At 31.5% G+C, this 21,372-nt stretch overlaps 1 protein-coding gene across 1 annotated transcript; it reads right to left on the minus strand.

The window, feature by feature from the left end:
• Positions 1 to 542: 542 nt before the first annotated feature.
• LOC145325450 (uncharacterized) lies at positions 543 to 1,866 on the minus strand. The gene is made up of 2 exons (XM_080168435.1): positions 1,706 to 1,866; positions 543 to 1,352 (listed from the first exon to the last, which is right to left on the minus strand). The coding sequence occupies exons 1-2, from the start codon at positions 1,741 to 1,743 to the stop codon at positions 647 to 649; spliced, it is 744 nt and encodes a 247-aa protein (XP_080024561.1). The 5' UTR covers positions 1,744 to 1,866; the 3' UTR covers positions 543 to 646.
• Positions 1,867 to 21,372: the final 19,506 nt, after the last annotated feature.

Here is a 21,372-nt window from a genome sequence, read left to right on the forward strand (position 1 = left end):
ATTTGAGTTAACTCCATAAAATTTCCAAATCAATTAAAAATATTATGAACGATTTTTATAAACATGGGTGTTAGTAAAACACCCCAAAGATTAACAATAAATATATTAACAAGGATGACAATACAAAACACAAAAACTTTCGCAGCTTAACCGACAGTAAAGTAAAGTATACTCATATAAAGAATACTCATTAGTCAAGGAAATCACCATCATAATTTTTAGCCGTTTACAGCAAAAATCAGCCGAGAAAATCAAATTTCCCCTATAGCTTAGCGGACGGCCAGACAAATTCAATAGTGAAATAGTTGTAAACTGGTAAACAATCCTTTTTTTATATTTTTCATTTTAAAAATACGACATTTATTCTTCAATACTGCTTTAATAGCATTATAGCATTATAAAGGGATCAGAAAAATAAATTTAGATGTAATTTCTAATTCAAATTTAACCCCTCTGGATATTAAAATTATGCGTTGAAATGCCCTGATCTAATTTGAACCAAAAAACTTTTTAAATATTATCAAAGAGTATAAATAACACAATAAAGTCTTTTTATATAATTTTATTATTTCTCATAAATGGTTTTATATACAATTCATATTTATATCATTAAAATGATTTATCATAAATTTTTATATCAATACATTTAAACAAGTAAAGTACTAGAATACATAAAATCTGCCTCCCAATACAAAGGTTCTGTAACCCTGCGGGGCGCCAACAGCCCTGTACTGGTGTTCCTTGGCAAAAACAAAGGTCCGTTCCCCTGGGGCTGTTTAGGCTTCTTCAGCCGTCTGTCCATTATGGGTGAAATTTCAACATACTGATGTTGGTTGTCATTATTAAAGAGATGGCGCGGCTTCCTGGCCGGGATCGGCGGCAACGGCGTGGAAAGGATTGCGGCGGTGGCGGATGGTATCTTTTTTGGCGGCGGAGTCCTTATGTCAGCGACGGATGCAAGTGTCTGGGGCAACTCGTCGTAAATTTTAAAATCCGGCGGTGTTTCAACATTACTATTGTTGTTTAAATCATTATAGTGATTATTTACCTTCAGGGCGGATAGCGGAGTTCTCTTTTTGGTGCTAAACCGCCTTTTCCAACCCTTCTTGGATACAGTTACTTTCCCGGATCTAGTACAGCTGCGGATGGTAGAATATGTGGCCTGTGGCAACGGCGGTTGGTTGTCTGATGGATGTTGAATTTTTGCCTGCTGGCGCTGGAACCCTATCCATACAAACTCTGGTCTGCTGTTGGGTTTGCATGTGTTGAATTTGGTTGGTGTGGGTGTGGTGCTGCAGGTCTTTGCTCCGCTACCTGTGCGCTTCAGTATACTTGGCAGTCTTAGCACAATCCTATAAATTATAATATATTAGAGTGTATCAAGTTTAGTATACAAGTTTGACGGTCAAGATCTCGTTAACTTTTATTTCCTTTTCAGGTTTAACATGTTATGGCTATTTTACTTCAAAATACAAAGCAATCTGTAACTTATTATAATTCACAATTAAACAAATTTAAGAACAAAAAACAAGTACAAAGCAATTAAGAAATTGTAAAGAAATACTTCAAAAGGACAAAATTGCAATAAAAATATTTATTATTGCTTAATAAGTATAATATATAAAAGTCTATAAACAAAATTTAATATTTTTCCCAAAGGCTCAAACATTTTGATCATTTATTAATGTAAAAAATTATTATCTACCTTATACGTTTGCTTAGCTTAAGCTGTTTTTTCGGCATCTTGAACTGTTGTTGTTGCTTCTGCAGCTAACCAATCTCAACTGATGACAAAAGCTAGTGTGTATCTGTTTATAAACTACCAGAACAGGTAGCTGAGCATCCGCGGATTAGGCACAATTTGACCGCCAAGCAACGACAAAACAACTTCCTTCCTGGCCCAGTTTACTAATACGTAACTTTGACACATTTGGGAGGTTTTTGTTGGGAAGGGTAAGGTATTGGTCGATGACAAATTAATTCCACGCTGTATCACGGGATGGGGGCGTGATTGAAATATGTAGTATACTCCTTTGATTAAACTCAATTTACGGGTTTTTATATAATTGCAACGTAGTTATAAGACTTTTGGTAGCAATAAATTGAGACGTTGGGTATCCCTCTAACTGAACCGATTTTTGATTAGTCAACGGTCTAAATTTGTCTCGGCCAGGATATGATTAAAAGCCTAAATCGGCCAAGGAATAGCCGAGTACAATATTTTTAAACTTAAAAAATTAAAAATAAAGAGCTAAATGATTTATTGTGTCTTTCTCTTTTTATCGACAGACGCACTTGGATATATTATTTTCATAATTAATTATATGTATTTCCCATGTTAACGTCACCTTATGTGTAAATTTGGTGAGCCACAGTATTGAGTAGCGTTGTTAAGTTAGGATGGAAGAATTTTGTAATGAAAGCAAAAGTGGGGTAGAGGATAAGGGATGGGGTAAAACAGGTTATCATAATGTTTTATTTTCTTGACTTTAAGTTAAACTCTATCAAGGTATTAAAATAGAAAAAAAAGAGGCGGGAATAATTATGGTAATTACGCGCGAATATGTCCATTTTGACCGCTCGTTATACATCCTTAAACGCCAAAAAAATTAGAAGCAAAGTGAAAAATCCAACGGCAAAGCTTTCCCCATTAAATATGTATGTCTGTAACAAATCGATTTATGATCTTTTAAAGGGGTATGATAAAATCGTCCTATACATATATCCTATTATATAAAGTAGTAAGTGTTTTTGTCTGTCCCGAAGGATCTCGCTAACTGCTAAACCGCAATTTGTTCTCCTTTACAGTAAAGCTTCTTATAGGTCCTGGGAAGGTTTTAAACTTTTTTGGGGGAGGGTGTCTTCACCCCCCCCCCCTAAAAAATAGTCTTTTACTCTTTTAAAGTCGCTAATGTCAATTATTGTATGAGGATTCCTTGAACATTTGGCAAAACAAAGAAAGTGTAGCATTTTTTTACGCCCATCTTAATTTATCCATTTTAACAGCAAATTTGATGTGCATCTGTCAACTTGATGTCTGGGACGATAAAGAATATTGTTACGAGATTAGCATCTCAATAATTTTGATAAAATATTTAGGTTTGTCTCAAGAAATATTTAAATATTAATTATTTATCAAGCATGACAACTTCCATAAGAGGCAAAGCACAAAAATCACGGATGGAAAAAAGGACAGAAAAAAACAAAGTGAGTTATAGAGCGGGTGCTTTTTATTCATGAAAAAAATCAGTAGTCTATCTTAAATCAACAGTCAAGAAAATAAAATTAAGGACGGAATTTTATAGTAGCTTCGCTACTAAAACGTATAATAATAAGGTATTTTGCTCATAAAAAAACATAAGCTCAAAATTATTCCTCGTTACTACCACCATCTCCCCCTTTCTAATGTGCGTTCGTTCGTTCTTACGTATTACCTAATCCCCCCCCGAATTAAAAGGATAAGACAATGAATGATATTTTGTGAGAAAATCATCCTTTTATGATTTTATTTTCATAATTATGAAAGCAGCTAGGACACAGCTAATTTGAACCAAACTAATTCGAGTAAACGAATAAGATATCATGTTTAATGTTTTTAAAACTTTGGGTACCAGTATAATTTACAGTCCAATGTTTCTTCCCTCAATGCTACTCCCTGATTATAAACCCGATAGCATTAAAAACGGTCCTTTCAGCACCTTGTAAGGCGAAGCCCCTAGATTCTAGGGACGAAGCCGCTAGTCTATATATTTTTTATGCCCTGTAAAAAAAAAGAGGAATACAGTTATGATTTCAATCCAAGCCAATTTTTAAACTTTTTAAAACTTTTTTTTTACAAATTGATTATTTCTTACACTTATTTAATATGCATTTATACTTTATAATAATAAAGTTCATGTTTGGTTGATTTCTTAAAAATTAATTAAATATAAAGGATCTTGTTTATATCAAAACAATTGTCAAACTTTCTATGTTATAGATTAGTCTTTCATATAATGTTGCCAAAAATTAAGTAGCGTTAAAATATTCGGTGGTTTCCTCATAATGCCTAGTCGAGCACGGACTACCCTTATAATGAAAATTAGAGGGAGTTGGTCAGAGAAAGAGAGAGAGAGAGGGGACAATGGGCTGTTTATTACACTAGTCCCCAAAGTTTAATAATAACGATTTCAAATTCTTTGGCTTGAAACTTTGAGAATTTTAGCGAAGTTTGATTTGCTAATTAATTATGTTGAGTGTACAAAAGTTTCAACCACTTATTTTAATCTACAGAAGGGGTTATTTTGTGTATCATGATTGGGAATGTGCTTTAATTTATTGGCCATTGTCTTAGCCCTTCAGATTTTTGGGAGGTGTTACTTTTTCGTGGCTAGGGCCAACATCAGCTCAGGTAATCTATAATACAAAGTATAACGATGTCTGTCTGTACCGAAGGATCTCGCTAACCGCTGAACCGATTGGGTTCTCCTTAACAGGATAGCTTCTCATAGGTTCCGGGTAGGTTTATAACTAGTTTTGGGGATGTTACCACCACCCTCCCAAGAGAAATCACAAAAATCTAATTTTTAAAAAGATTTTTCTCGAGACTTCAACGCAACATAGAAAAAAAACCTGACAAAATGTGTTAACATGTATAATAACGTTTGAAATAAAAAAAACATTTAAAGGGCCAATAGAGGCCTATAGGGGCGTAGCCGCTAGTTCTTTTAAAGATAAGAGAGGGAGGGGATTCTGTGCTAGCTAGAGACACTTTGAGTGTACCACGAATTAAAATATTCTATTTCATTATTATAAAGAAGAGTTTAAATTTCTGTACTTTGTATGTCCGTTTGAACCACAAGATCTCGTTAACATCTGGATCGGTTATGTTCTTCTTTTTCAGAGAAGCTTTATTTTGTGGTGGGCACCTCTACCGCCCCAAAAGAAATCGTCGAGATTTTACACTTTTGTTTAAAATTATGTCGTTTGAAGCTTGTAAGCATACTAATGTTTGAAGTTAAGTATGACATGATAAGCTTGTCTATTTATGCTTTATTTTCTATCTAAAAAAATAACATTTTTATAAACACGCTGTAAAATCAAGTATCTATAAATGATTACATTTTTGTTTAAAAATATGATAAATTAAATATTTCAACCATAGGAAGTTTTTTTTGTGATACACTTTTGTATTATGATTATAAATAGTTGCTTAAAAATATATCAAGTGAAAACATGTAAGTAAAACCATGGTTAAAACGTTTCCTGTATATTTATAAAAGAAAAAAATCTGGAAGATTTTTATTGCAAATTTTTAATCTTCTCTTTTAATAAGGTCTAAAACATTTTTCTCTGAAATTTGGTATCATTATAAAATGAATAGGATGTCTGTCTGTGGGCTTGTACCGAAAAATCTCGCTAACTGCTGACGATATGGATCTTCTTTACAGTAGATCTGGTCATATAGGCCCAGGGAAGGTTTATAACTGTTTTCGGGGAGAGCAACTCTACCCTCTCAAGAGAAATCGCTCCTGAAAAATATCCCCAATATTATTTCTAAAAATTATTATTCTCTTTCTTTTGCTTTAAGTGCCCCTAGATGTCACTATTAAGATAAATTTAGATGTTTTATTTAAAAAAGGTTTTATTCTTAGTAAAACGACATTTATCATTAAACATTTAACAATTCTCTAATTTAATTTAATGAATTCTTGAATTTAGATTTTATTGAAACAAGGATGACAACATCCATATATGATATCCCTAAATCAGACGGCAGGACAAACATTATTACTTATTTTACGTAGCAAAGCCACTCTATGAAACTTCCATTCTGCCTTTTAACGTAATTGTCATTGTTTGAAGTTATAAACCTTGATTAAATATGGTTAGATTCTACTTTGATTTAATATTTAAGTTGCCTTATTTTTCTTTTTTGTGAACCATACTTTTTAGGTACAAGTTTTTTTAGAATTTAACAGCAGCAACGCCCCTGGCATCTAATTTAAATGACTCTATTTATAACGAAGAGAGGAAGGGGGTTGATTAAGGGAATAAACAACAGATCTATAGTATATACAGACAACTACCTCCCTTCCTTTTTCAAAGACATCTTTTGTCTGTTTCTAAATTATTTTCTGCTACTTGGCTGTGTTAATATAACTGACTCAATTGGTTTATTTTCAATGACCCAATAGAAAGGTTGCACAAGGTTAATGCGATGGAGGGATACAGTTATTTAACCCTTTCTCCCTCTAGTGTTTTACTCTAATGAATAGACAAATACTTAAATACAACAATGAAAAAGTTATTAAAAAACCCAAACCTATGTAAAGCTTTCTTAAAATTTAAACAGATTCAGTTGAGGGGTTAGCGAGGTCTTAACGGACAAACACATAATAATTACGGTATTTATTCAATAGGATTATGCCTTATAGTGCAGAAAATTACTGTTACACATACATACACTATTAAAAATCTCCATAAATAATAATTATTTGTCTGTCCATCTGTCTCTCTGACCGACAATCTGTATAAACAATATGCGGCTGATTTACTCTGCTGTTTTAAGAGATAGACGGCTGGTAATTTGTAAAGATTGAACACAGTAATAGTGTCTGACTAATTATGACGTAACAAAAAAATTAGCCAATGAGAGGCCGTTATTGACCAATGGTAAAATTTATAGTGGCCTCTCATTGGCTATTTTTTTTGTTACGTCATAATCAGTCAGACACTATTACTGTGTTCGTAAAGATTTCGTTGACCTTTGATAATCAACTCTTTGTCCGATTGTCCATCTGTAATTCTCTGAAGATCACAAAACTTATTCGTTCATCCAGTGGGAGGGATGGGGATTGGAGTAAAGGGGGTGAATTGGGGTGATCATTATTCTAGCCAGCAGAAGTTTTACTTTATTAGAGAACATGAAAATCTCGTGTAAAATCCAAATAATAATATATCCATTATTTTTTTTATATTGATAGATTAAACAAAAAGGACTCAGAACAAAAGTATCAAATCTTAACTCTCAAATTTGTACAACAAGAAAAAATAAGGCACCTATATATGAAAGGAATCTAATAAGTTAAAATTCTATCAAATTTTACCGTGCACTTAAGCCTTTCTACAAGTATTTAAATTATCTTAAAAAATCACAACATTTCACATACTTTCCTCTGCCAGGGATAAGGCCGGTGCTTTCTCTCAAAGTGCATAATGAGCACTAAATAAATAGAATATATTCCTAACCCCTGCGGGTGGCCCTACACCTGCGATGCAACCTGCGGTGCCCTAACCCTGTGGGACTACCAAGTACCCATTAACACCTAACCAAAACCGACCTAAACCAAAGAAACTAAAAACTTCCCCCCACCCCTTATTTTTTGATTGAATGATTAATTATCCGATGTTCCTAATAGCATTATAGACAGATCGACAGACCAAGTAAAGGGGTTGGATTCCCTTTATTAACATATTATCCAGTTACCTGTCCCTATATCTCTGAAAGTATTGCATGCATTATTGGACAGAAAAAAAACTGTTTCACCTTACAGCTGTTTTCATTTTCTTTACGATTCTTCCTTTTTCAAGACAAGGCAATTATGTACAATGTTCATTTATGGCGTAGCTTATTCAATAATAATTTACTTAGAATTTGATAATACTTTATTTTTTCAATTATTAATTTTTCTACTTCAAACTTTGCTTGATTATTCCTATAATAGTTAGGTACGATTCGGAAAGTGTAGCAACTCTATAATCATTACTAGAAAGTCCGTACTTACATTTAAAACATGTAGATTTTTAATCTTTTTATCAACAGTTTTTTATGTGATGTATTTATCCTATTCATCTTATTTTTGGAATACAACAAAGCATCTTTATGATTAAGTCCTAAACATGTAAGTATATCCTTAAAAAGTATTTAGTATTTAAACAGTTTTGCAACAAATTTTCTTACAATTTTGTTTATACCTATACATTTATATTATGCTTTTTCATTACTGACAATTTACAAGTGTTAATGTTCGTTTGTCCTACCGTTTCAAAGCTTCGCTTTTATGGATGTTGTCATCCTTGCATTGTTTGTTCCTTTGAGAATAATGACAATTATATTAACAACAGCAGACCTGTTTTAATTTCTTAATATCAATATTCCTTTACAAAAAGTATATATCCATTAATTGCGAACCTTTTTGAAGATTTTTTTAATAGATCAATTATAGCAAAAAAGAACATAGCTATAAGCTTTCCTAATGTAAAACATCAGAAATACCACAATTATCTTGTCCAGACTTTGCGTAGCTGGCAACAAATTTTGAGTAGCTGCATTCTAAAAAAATCTGTAACATAAAATCTAATTTGCCTAAACAAACTGTTTATTTAACACTTTAGAACATTGATATTTGATTTTATTCTATTTAAAATGCAACTTTAATGTAGCTATGCAGTTTTAAGAGGATACTTCTAGTTTTTAGTATAGCAGATACTATTTAGCTAATGTCAGTCCGTACGTTTCACCATCTCATTTTATATTTCACTGTAACGTTCATTGACGGTTTTAAATAAAATTTTCAATAAATGTATAAAGCTATTAGAGTAAAACACACATTAAGTGTTATATTCACAAATAAAAAAATATTAAGGTTGAAATGTTTGTAGCAAATTAGCTTTTTGAATCGATCTTAAATCTATAAACTATCCTCTTTGAAAACTGCTTCCTTATTCTTTTAGAAGCTTTTTGTTTCTCTGGTTAAGAAAATAAACGTTATTGCTTTTTGATAAGATAAAATCTGTAAATAATAAAAAAAGACAATATTTGCTTAAATGTTTTGAAATAAGGATAAACATTTAAATAACTTCTGATTGTGTGAATTCTTCAAAGTTTGTTTGAGAAATAGTTGGAATTAATTTTCTGCCCCTCAGGGCTAACAAAACTGGTTTTGATCATTTTCAATTTTTACAATTTTTCATTTCAATATCCGAGGAAAACTGGCTTATATACGATGCGATAAATAACTATTTCAGTATGGCTTTGAAACCGATCAATATCCTCAAAAGAACTGGTTCTATGCAATACTGAAAAATCATGTATTGTTTCGTAGTATAGACAACTTTCTACGAGTATTAGAATAAAATCATAAAATTAATACCTGAAGTCCTGGGCCGACAAAACTGTTTTAATATTATAATTTTTCATTTAACTATCATCCGATAGTTGTCCATAATACGATACATGATTTTTCAGTTATTCTAACTATGACAAAATATGTAACTATTGAAAAGACAATTATATTGATTTGCAAACCATATTATTATGATGTCATTGAAAGAAGTCAATAAATATTTTATTTTTGTTGACACGATTTCTCAAAATAACAAATTTCACCTTCTTATACACAGAACCAATGGAAATATTATAAAGATATGCAGTGCCCAAAGTTTTAAAACCACGTTATCTTCTTTGTTGGTTCAAAAACTTAAAATTTGATTGTTTGGTTTCAAACTAATAGTGTCAAATCTTATCAACCAATAATTTTAGTTTTTAAATTTTTTTTTTGATTTATGATTTTAAATTCCTGCTGAGTCTTAGTCTTTGGCAAGTTTTAGGCTATTTGCAGGGTAAGGGGTTTTTGTTTAATCCTTCTAAGGGTCCACCACCCCTTCTCTAACGAAGCCACTAAATGAAAGTGATGAAAAAGTTAAAATATCAAAATGGTCACTCTATTTCTGGTTGCTATCTATTCCCTTGAAAATTCTGATATTCCATTATTTCATTTCTTGTTCAGTAACAAGGAGTTTGTGGATAAGTTTGAGAATTAGATTTTTGCTGTTATTTTATCAATACCATGTTATATGTAGATAATACAAAGTAAAATAATATACCTGTTCTACTGTAATAAAATCTAAAACTATTCCTGAAATATGCCTACTGGTCATACTATAGTTTTAAGCTATTTTTTTTGTGGAATAGAACACCAATCCTCACATGAAAAGTGTACTCAACCAAAATAATAAAATTTTACTTATTATAATTTAAAATATGATTTGCATTAACTCCCTATGTCACTTTAGAAATCCATAGAGGCTGCGGTTGAAACCACTTTTTTCAAAATATTAATTTTCTTTCTTGCAGTGATTAATCTTATGTGGACTGTCGACGTAAATATCAGACAAATTTTATACTGTAAATACATTCAGAATTTAGTCATAAAATATTTCTAAAGTAGGAAAAAACGACGAACAAGCCTTTGATATAAGCATGTTAAAACACTTGTAGTAAATAATCCTTTTTCTATTCTGACATCATTGAATTTTTATTCATGGCAGTGTAACATTTTCTTTGTTGATTCACATAAGATCAAGTTTACAAAACACTAGAATAGTTATTTCTTTCATCGTATTATAAACGGTTTTCGCGGACATAGAATGTACAATTATAAGATTAAAACTAGTTTTTTTAGACCTGAGGTGCCAAAGGCACCGGCTAAAAAAACTGTTTTTAATCTTATGATTGTACATTTTTATATTCGTAGAATACTGGATATAATACGATGCTAGACATATTTTTTTTTGTATTGATGAGAACCGGTTCCTATCCACCGGATTCGAATGAATACGAGAAAGTATTTTCTTACAAGCTCTAAAAGCTTAAACGGAAAATATAACTATATGATATATCAAATCATTACAAAAGTCAATAATATAAAATTAATGAATTGCGGTTTCCCTCAATGTGGCTAGTCGAACATCGACCTCCAATTAGTTAAAAATTAAAAACAAGGAGGTTGATAGATTTTCTTTTTTTGTTGTTTACTTTAATTTAGGTTAGGTTATGCTTAGTACTGACTAATTACTCGGATTAGTTGTAGGAAAAAATAAAAATGGTAAAAACAGATTTTCAATTTTAGTTTTTTACTTAGGTATATGAAAATATAAAAATTGTACACACAGGTGTTTTAAACATAAAAATAGATTTGTTTGTTACAGATACGTTTTCACTTAGCTTACAATTTTAAATATTTGGCTGTCCTGGTAATTTTATATTTGATTATTTGATATAATGTGAATATACCTTTACTTATCGGATATTGAAGTATTGCGTAAGAAATCTGTTTATTTCCAAAATATTTCAACAAAAAACATAAAAACAATATTCTAAGAAATAGCATTCTACAAATTATTCCATTTTTTTCATTTTTACTACAAATATGATATGAATTATTATTATCTTAGTTTCTTTGTTCTAGTGTTTGTCAGTCCGTCTACTTTAATCTACGTACCCACGGCATTTGCGTAAATGATAGCTTGCCTGCTGCAGTCGGGGAGGTGTCGGGTTCGAGTACTGGCTAAAATAATTCAAATACAGGATGCTAAATGTGGATGACCTGACATAGAAGAGCTCTGCTTATTACAAAAGCTAAATTTATGATTGATATATTGGCTGGAAATCAATGGGACAATTCTAATAAGCCTAATTAAAGATTAAAAGCTATCCGTTAATGTAGAAAATCTTTGTACACAATACGAAGTTCTATGAAAAAGGAGGAAAACATTTGCAAAATTAGACTAAACTTTTGAACCTAAACACATTCCTATCAAGATATAATTCATTCAACTTTTCTGCCAGTCTTTTAGTTGTAGTTAATGTTTTCTTTGTTCTGATAAATAAAACAAAATGGTGTCTTACTTAAGATAAGTGTGCTGTTAAAAGGTAAAACTTGATACTTTTATTCATTAATTTCACAAAATCAACAAATATATGCATAAAAAGGAAAAATCTTTACTAGGTGCATCTTAGGTATTTAAATAACCATTGATTTTTCCTGGCAAGTGTAAAGGTCTTAGCCTAAGGATTAAAATATTTACATTCCGCTAGCAAAGAATTCTATTTTGCATTCATTAGGAGCGTCTCAAAGTTTTTCAACCTTCATTTCGCCTTACAAAAAAAACTCTCTTTTCTAACTGTTAGAGAGACAAATTTTGGGGGGAGAAAAAAAAATAGATTTTAGGAGGGGGTAATTACCTCCCGCGCCATTACCTCCCCCCCCTAAATATGAAAGCTTGGACGCCCCTGAGATGCTCTATTATTCAGTGTGATAGTAGCAATTTATAAGTATACCTTGATAAGAAGCATTTTTCTAATGCACAAATTATGAGATAAAGAATTAATATGATGAGTGAATGCTTGACAAACCAAATTCCATAAACATAACTAGAAATAGCATATTTTGAGAATATTTCAATAAGAAACTTTGAATGCATAAATTCTAAGATACACCATTACTCTGAGTGATAAGAGTATTAAACAATAGCAAGCCGGCCAAAACCTCTGTAGGCACTTTCGACGGAAACAATTTTTGAGTTTATCTCAAACAGATACTGCACAAATTATGAGATACAATTAATCTGTGTGACAGGGAATAAATGTTTGACAAAATGGAAGACCTATATTCTTTAGACATAATCAAAAATAGCAATTTTTGAGAATATTTTAAAAAGAAACGTTTTTTGAATGCACAAATTTTAAGATACACCATTACACTGATTGATAAAAGTATTAAACATTTGCAAGCCACAACCTCTGTATACACTTTGTCAGTAGCAATTTTTGAGTATACCTCAAAAAGAAGCATTTTTTTGATGCACAAATTATGAGATACACTATTAATCTGTGTGACAGGGAGCGAATGCTTGACAAACTGCAAGCCCTAAATTCTTTCCCAGATATTTTACTTCTTTGAGGCAGGATTATTCTGTAATACCCATATTAAGTCAACTTTTGCCTTCTTGAATGTGTAATCGACAATTAGTTGTAAGTAGGAGATAAAAAAAATAAGTACTCTTTACTTTATTTTAATGGTCACATAGCATAAGAAGGTGAAAGGTATTTATTGCAATTAAATAATTTAAGTAAATACCAGTTAGTCAAGTCAATGATAGAGATTTTTAGTTGCGTAGCTAATCATTAAAGGTTTTGAAGGGGGAAAGTACCAACTGTGTATATACGAGATCTTTTGCTTCAAACAAAAATATTTCATATTTGGTAAACCTTTAACGGTTAATATATCCAACCTGGCAGGCACAGGATACCTACTAATCTGTAAGGGCTATTCAGGAAAAAGGCAAAATATTTTCTGACTCAAGAAAGCATTTTCTATCTCCAAAAAGCGAAAAAAATCCCTATAGTAATAGAAAACAATATAAATTTTAGATGGTCAAGTCAATTTCAGGTCACATGACTGATACCGCAAGTCCTGATCCTCCAGATCTCCAGCAATCTTAAAAAGCCTTCTGCGACTGCACTTTTTAAACTTAAGCTTATCTAACTAGTCTACTTGATATTGTGGCATGGTGCCTTCTTCATTCAAGTTTATGCATTTCCATCCCTGTCCACATTCCTATACTTCTCCAGCTGAGTCAGACCTCCACTTATAACCGCCATTATACTCCATCCTGCTGTGTTGAGGGACTAGTTGATTTTATGTAGGCCTTGTGTGAACATCTCACCACCAGCTTACATTTGGTAGACTGTATACCTATATGCTAGGTTGTCGACAGTCTTAGTCCCATATTCCTGTGCACGTGGTTTTCTGTCCTGTACAGAAAACGAGACGTCCAAGCTTTAAATTGATATCATATTTAAATATATTCAATAAATAATCATCCCATTAATCTGCCTATTCTAACCAGTTTATTTACTTAATAAATCTTGTATTTTTTAGAAATACCTTTGTTATATTATTAATATATAATTGCGCCGAAGCTACTCTATACTCGTATTCCGGTCTGTCTGTACATCCCCTCATACGTCAATATTAAATTAAATAATTGCTCCAAATTTATTATATTTTTCAAAGATCTTCGCATATATTGGCCATATACGTCGTAGTTAGAAATAAGGATAGATTGATCGATCTATTGATGCATTGTCAACTTACTTTCTCATGAATGCAACATAGTAGCATTACTTTACCTTTTTTCCTTTTTTTAAGTAAAAGGATGTCTGTCTGTTTATTAGTTCGATTTATATTAGATCTATTAAACAGTAGAATGTTTGACCGGTGTATCAAAAAAAAAAATTCGATTTTGAAAGTAACAAAGACGTTCTAACAGGAAGCTCTGGTTGTTAATTTGTTTATATTATTAATTTTATATACTTTATAACTTTGTATAATGATCTTTAAAACAATTTAGAAAGCTCTATAACTTTTTCTAAATTTTCTTTTTTAGCAGGTTGATTTTTTTCCTTTATAAATGATAACATTTTTTATTTACGTTCTGTAGTTGTCCTATACTCATTTAATTTGTTATCAATGATTCTTAGAACGATAAGGCACCATAGATATTGTCATCCGTGTATATAAAACTTTTAGAAAAGCTTTTTTCCAAATATATTACAGCATAAACCTATCAAGCAGTAAAAAGATAACAGAAAATGATTTTTTTTTACTTTAAACAGAATTTTATCTATTGCATTTGGAATCTGAAATGTAAAAGAAATATTAAAAGTCCAACCTATAATATAAAATTTTCTTTCTTTTTCGGTGAAAAATATCATTGTCATTTAAATCAAACTTGGTGCTTTTTATGAATGAATGATAGTGGCTAAGCCCCCAACATCTAGATTTATGTAGGATAGGTAGGTTAAATAAAGCTAAACTAAAATTAAAACCTAAATTTAAATAAAATCGCCTAAACATCTGATGAAGCTTCTTTATATTGGAGAACCCAATCTGTTTAGTAGATCTAAACTGATCAAAAAACTTTAAACCGTAAATCTTTATACAAAACATAAAATTATTTAAAGAAAGATAATACTTATTTGATTTTTGATAAAAGACCATACTTTCATAATAGACAAACAAAAATTTAATGAAGTAGCTTTACCCTCAAAAATCTAATTACAAATAAATATGTAGAAAAAGATATAAAGATTAAAATAATGTGTCTAAAACTAATTTTTGGCTTGGTCATGCGATATACACATATGCATTACTTAAAGGGCGTGCATTAGGGAGGTGTCAACACTATCGCATTAACATTTGGCTGTTTAACTCCCCCACCCCCCCCCCCCCCACCCCCATCTATTTGAAATAGTTTAACCCCAGTTACGTGTAAAGAATAGTCTGAAGTCTCCTCTCTTTTAACATTTAATTAGGAAGGGGAAGGGGGAAGTCTACACATTTTTTTACCCCCCGCTTGTTAAAATGTTGTCCACGCTCCTGCATTGTTTGCTATTATGTGCATATTTTTCCTAATTTTCCTTTTTTCTTTGGTGCGTAGCATCTTTACTATTCTACTGTCATGAAAAAGGTTATGAAACAGTAAATTAATGTATGTCCGTCTGTCTCTCTGTCTGTACTTCAGCATGTCTTTCTGTCTGTCTGTGTGTACATATGTCCGTCCGTCTGTCTTCCTGTCCGTTTATTTGTCTTTCTGTTCGTTTTACTGTCTGTCTGTCCGTCCGTCAGTACGTACGTTTGTCTTTGTGTGTCCGACTGTCTGTCTGTCTGTCAGTCCGTCAGTACGTATGTTTGTTTCTGTGTGTCCGACTGTATGTCTGTCTGTCTGTCCGTCCGTCAGTACGTATGTTTGTCTCTGTGTGTCCGACTGTCTGTCTGTCCGTTCGTCAGTACGTATGTTTGTCTCTGTGTGTCCGACTGTCTGTCTGTCTGTCTGTCCGTCTGTCAGTACGTATGTTTGTCTCTATGTGTTCGACTGTCTGTCTGTCCGTCCGTCAGTACGTATGTTTGTCTATATGTGTCCGACTGTCTGTCTGTCTGTCTGTCCGTTCGTCAGTACTTATGTTTGTCTGTGTGTCCGACTGTCTGTCTGTCTGCCTGTCCGTCCGTCAGTACGTATGTTTGTCTCTGTGTGTCCGACTGTCTGTCTGTCTGTCTGTCTGTCTGTCTGTCTGTCCGTCCGTCTGTACGTATGTTTGTCTCTGAGTGTCCGACTGTCCGTCTGTCATTCTGTCCATCTGTCTGTTTTTCATATGAGAATTTTTCAATAACTCTAGATACCAAGTAGAAAGTAATAAAGAAAATCATCTCATAATTGATACAGCATAAAAACTAAATTTTTTTCAATAAGTTTTTCAATAAAATGACTGCGCCATAATTCTTAGTTTGTTCCTTGTCCATCTCAACTTACTGTCCGGAAAATTTGGAGCATTTTTATAGTTTGACCTCCGTGAATTTTATGTTATAACATATATTAGATGTATTATAATAGATACATTGTTTGAGTTTCCATAAAAATTTACTTGTAATTATATTGTCCTTAACAAATTAGACAAATAAAAAGTGTGAAAGGGAAATTGATGAATAAAGTCAGAATATAGCAGTACGCTTAAGGGATAAGACATCACCTGTGAAAATATTCTGTCTTTTAGTTTAAAACTAAGTTGTAATTAAAGTTTTACTTTGGGTATTAATATAATTTACATCCAATAAATAGATGAAAACAGGGGGGAATAAAAATATCTGTAAAAAGATAATTATTAAGCAGAATAAACAATAGTAAGGATATAAAGATAATAAACAGACAGAAATTAGTAAATATGTAAGAGAAACATAAAAAGTTAAAGAGTAAGAAAAAATAAAGATATATTAGTAATGATCAATAAATGGATTACCCCTACATAGTAGACTATATAAGATGGAAAGAATTTTAATGTAAGAGGTAGATTTGAAATCTACATCAAATTTTAAGAATATTATATAAAATTCGTTTTTTGTATAATTCTTTATTTAAAAGCGCAAATACAATTTAAGTTAATTAATTTTGACATCTGTGATTGGTGGATTGAAAACTACCTGCGCTCTGAATGGTTGAATGATGTATGACACTTCTCAGACAGATGTCAGAGTTAATTACCTAAAACTGCATTTGCGCTATTAAATAAAGAATTTCATAAAAATTTATTTTTAAAGACATTCTTAAAATCTAATGTTGATTTCAAAACTACCTGTTTTATTATCATTTATTATTTACTTATATAGTCTTCTATGGATCTATTCTATAAATCATTATTAAAAAACATAAAGATCTTATTGTTGTCTCAAACACTACATATTAATATAGAATTTTCGTTTATTTTTACATTCAAAATTCTACATTAGACATTTGTAGGAACATTGTAATTTGAACAAAATGCAGCCATTGCAGCGCGGCGATTATAGATTTTTGATTATTTCAAAACGTTAGCAAGGCAAATACGAAGCTTTTTTAAATTATAGCAAATTTCCTACGCCCTACATTTTGGGGAATTTTATTAAAGAGCTGACCCAACATTTACATCAATAACTCTAACCGTAATTGTTAATCATGCATACCAATCAATCTTCCATTGTTTCAAGGACGTCTTAGCTTTGATTTTTTTTTATGGAGGGTTGGATGGGTATAATTATGGTTTTCATATGTTTCTTTCATAGAGGGGGGGAGGGGTGAGGGGAAACTTGAGTATTTCCGAAAAAATGGGTGCCTAGGTCATCCCAAAATTAGTTTGAGGGGGAGTAAAAATCGCCTTACACTCCCCCCCCCCCCCCACATCAGTACATTGCCTTATCCCTTTATATCCCTGAGTTTACACAGACCAGCAAATTTTATTTCTTAATTTATACTAAACATATCTGGGAGTTGGGACTAAAATTGAGGAAAATATTTATTTCAGATTGTATGACCTATATTTTGTAAGTAATTGGCAAAATGATGCGTCTATTAAAAGCCTAAAATGGATGATTCAATTGTTCTATTGGTCAGTGAATTCTGAAGATAGAGACAATTAGACTTCCTACTTGTTTTATGTTAGTCTTTCAAAAAAAAAATACTTTCTAAATCTCAATTCCTGGCCCCAACAACATATTTCTTACAACAATGTAAGGAATTTGAAATGATTTTCAAATTAACACAAATACGTCATATTTAATTGTTCGACAAAGTACGAAATATTAAAAAGAAAATTTAAATGGATTTTTATAGCCGGGTTACTTTTTAAGGGTTTGTGCGCTCGTCAGTTTTACAGCTTACTGTTTTTTTATTGTTTGTGTGTGTCTGTCTGTCTTTAATGTTAGACAGATTAACATTGCATTTGTATATAAATGTGAACAAAAAGAAATTTTAACAGGGGTGGTGGTAAAATGGTGATTACCTCCTCCCAAACAAATATAGGGTTGTCGTAAATTAATCCTGCGCGCTTTTCTGCATAGTTTTAACTTGTTGACTTGTTTTCTCTTTCTTCTTTTTATAACACTCTAAATGGTTAGCCGTATATTTTGCTAATAATTTTAAACATCTTCGCTAGTATTATACGCAATCATAAATATTTACACTTCAACACCACCATCCCCGCCCTCCCTTAAAAAAACATTAAAATCCGAACATGTTTGTAAGTATGTAATGAAGAGTGGCCACGCTACAAAACAAATGTTTGATCACAAAGTGAAGTTCACAGTGAATTGTCTTTTTAGAAGTTGTTCAGATAAGGTTTACTTGAGGTCATGCGGAGCAAAGATGCTCTAAAACTCTACTAAGATCCAGTAAGAAAAACAATCAGACTGCAAAACATTTTTTATAAGTTTTTTAGTAAGAAAAGGTTTGTAAAATTATGAAAGCTACTGAAGTCGGCATAAGTAACGGTCTGGCTGCCAATGTTATCAAATGGCCAAACATCCCTCTCAGTTTAGAGAATTTTCACTAGAAATGTCTTACAATAATTATATATATTTACTTAATTTTACTATCTACCCAATTATATATCTATCTATCTAAATAGTAAATCTGGTCTTTTTATACTCTTAATGACAAGGTCTCTAACACAAGGACAAATATAGCCATAGATTAAGAAATTCCTTTTTTGAAACAAAATAAAATCTTAAATCAAATTGCATATGAAAACAGTTGGATGTTTGTTTGTTTGTTATATTTTAAATATATGAAAGAAATCACTTTATAGTATGAAAATTATGACCTAATATTAAACATTATTGGGGTTTATTGTTATTAAACATTGACAGCATCCATAAGTAACAAAGCATCATAAATTAATTGATCGTCATACGGACAAAGTGAATTATAGAGCAGATTTTCAGTAAATATAAAAGAAAATATGCAATAAATCATAGAAAACACTAAACCTTTAAGCAAAAAGTACCTAGTATTTACATCTTTTGATGCATGACTGGCAGTCCGACGGACCAAGTAAATTATATACATAATGCTCATCGATTCCGGGAATCTTCTCAAATAAGATTTCTAGCCAGCGATAAAATCGAAGAGCGTTACGGACAGACAGACAAAATAAAGAAGAACTTCTTACTACAATTCTTATATGTATAAAAGAACCATTTTTTTGAAAATATACAGAAAAATACACTTGGAAATGAATGAAGCAAATTAAATCATAGAGTATCTTAGTTGTAAAAAAGCTAAGCTAATCATTGTCAAACAAGTAGAAGGAGAAAAGAATATGCATAGTAAAAAAATATCACCAAAGAAACATTTTAATTCGATTTTGATTTTTCACTGCTTTTCTGTATTTCTTAATCTGAATTCTTTTATTTCCTGATGGGCCGAAAGCCGAGGCTAAAAAAACTGGTATTAATTTTCTCGTATTCATTCGACTCCTGTGGATAGGAAACGGTTCTCATCCATACAAAAAAAATTGTCTAGCATCGAGAGATAACCATTATGATTTTGTTTTAATTTTCGTGGAAAATTGTCTGTAATACGATGCTATACTGGATTAATATTACTGATGTAAAAAAATATTAAAATAGCTTACATAAAATTGGATTTAAAAAAAGAGACCATTATATTTATATTATATATTTGCCAGTTTACCTGTCTCTAATTCTCTATTGAAGGGATAATGAGTAATTTTTTTTTGACTGGGATAATATCTTGTGTTTCAATGTTTTGCCTTCAAAGGCTTAAAATAAGGGCTCGGCAGCCGGCGTCAGCCGCATGTAAGCCTAAGTGAAATCGTCATATTGTAACTTTAAAATTCAGCTGGATGTCTAAACATGTTCTTAAACAGACAATCTATATTTCCAGATTTTTTTTGTACACAAGCACATTTAAATTTAAGGTACATGCGCGGCTGCCAAGCTTAAAATTAGGGTTTGAGGGCCGCTGCAGTTTTCGCGGCAGTATTACTAAATAAAATAAAGATGTAGCTAAATATAACGTTACTTAGAAAAATTTTAAAAACCTTATAATAAAGTGATAGGATGTCTCTGTGTTTGTATGTTTGTGAGAAGGATCTCGCTAATTGCTCAATCGATCGGATTCTTCTTGACAGGGTAGCTTCTCACAGGTCCCGGGAAGCTTTTTAACTTTTTGGGGAGAAAATCGACAAAATTAAAAAGACGCCGCCCTGCGGGCATTTTTGCAATTAGCTAAAAACATAACTAACACCATCTATCGGCGAAAAAAAATATTTTTGGTAAATAGCAAATTTTAAAATAGATTGAAAAGAAACATTTTAGAGGCCTCTAGGGGCGTAGCCGCTAGTAATATATATATAAAGTAGGAAATTTGATAGTTCTATAACATGATTTGTAAGATAAAAAATACAAAGATATTAGCAGGGATCTATAGGGATAAAACAATGGCCCATAAATTATTGTACATCCCCAATGATGATACATAAAATTGCCCCTTCTGTAATATAAAATTAGCGGTTGAATCGCTTGGACACGCAACTCAATGAGCTAACCAATCAAATTCAATAAAAGTCAATATAATTTTTAAAGCAACGAATAAAACGTTATTATAAAACTTTAGGGAATAGTTTAATAAACATACCAATGACCCCTCCCTCCCTGGATATTAGACTAGTAAGATAGATAGCATGTAAGTTAGAAAGAAAACTAGATATTAATAAACATATTTGTGTGGATAGTACGAAGGTATACCTAAAAAGAGATAAAATAAGCTAGAAAGAAAGATAATTAGACAGGTCACAGATTACATATATGTTTAGATATAGAGGTAAATAGATGAATAAGTAAGGAAATTTTGCAAATGGTACGGAGATATATACATTTATAAAAAGACAGGTTGATGAAAATAATAATAGAAAAATAGTATATAATTCAAAAGTTAGAAAATCAATAAAATGAGTACTTAAAAAAGACAATTAGCTTTCAGCTAATTAGAATTATTTTGATAGTTAGATGGATAGATAGCCAGCAAACTAGGAGGATAAAACCATAGACAGTTTTGAGGGTAGTAATATGGATAGATTAAAGAGTAGAGAACAGAAGGATATATAGATACTTTTTAGCCAGTTAAATGTATAGTTAGCTAGAAAAATAGAAGATTAGAATATAACATAGATAGTTAGTTAGATATGTAGAAGCCAGAAATCTATAAGGATAGAAA

The sequence above is a fragment of the Acartia tonsa genome, chromosome 8 (genome assembly GCF_053477335.1).
Source record: "Acartia tonsa isolate MP-2025a chromosome 8, ASM5347733v1, whole genome shotgun sequence".
Lineage (NCBI taxonomy): Eukaryota > Metazoa > Arthropoda > Copepoda > Calanoida > Acartiidae > Acartia > Acartia tonsa.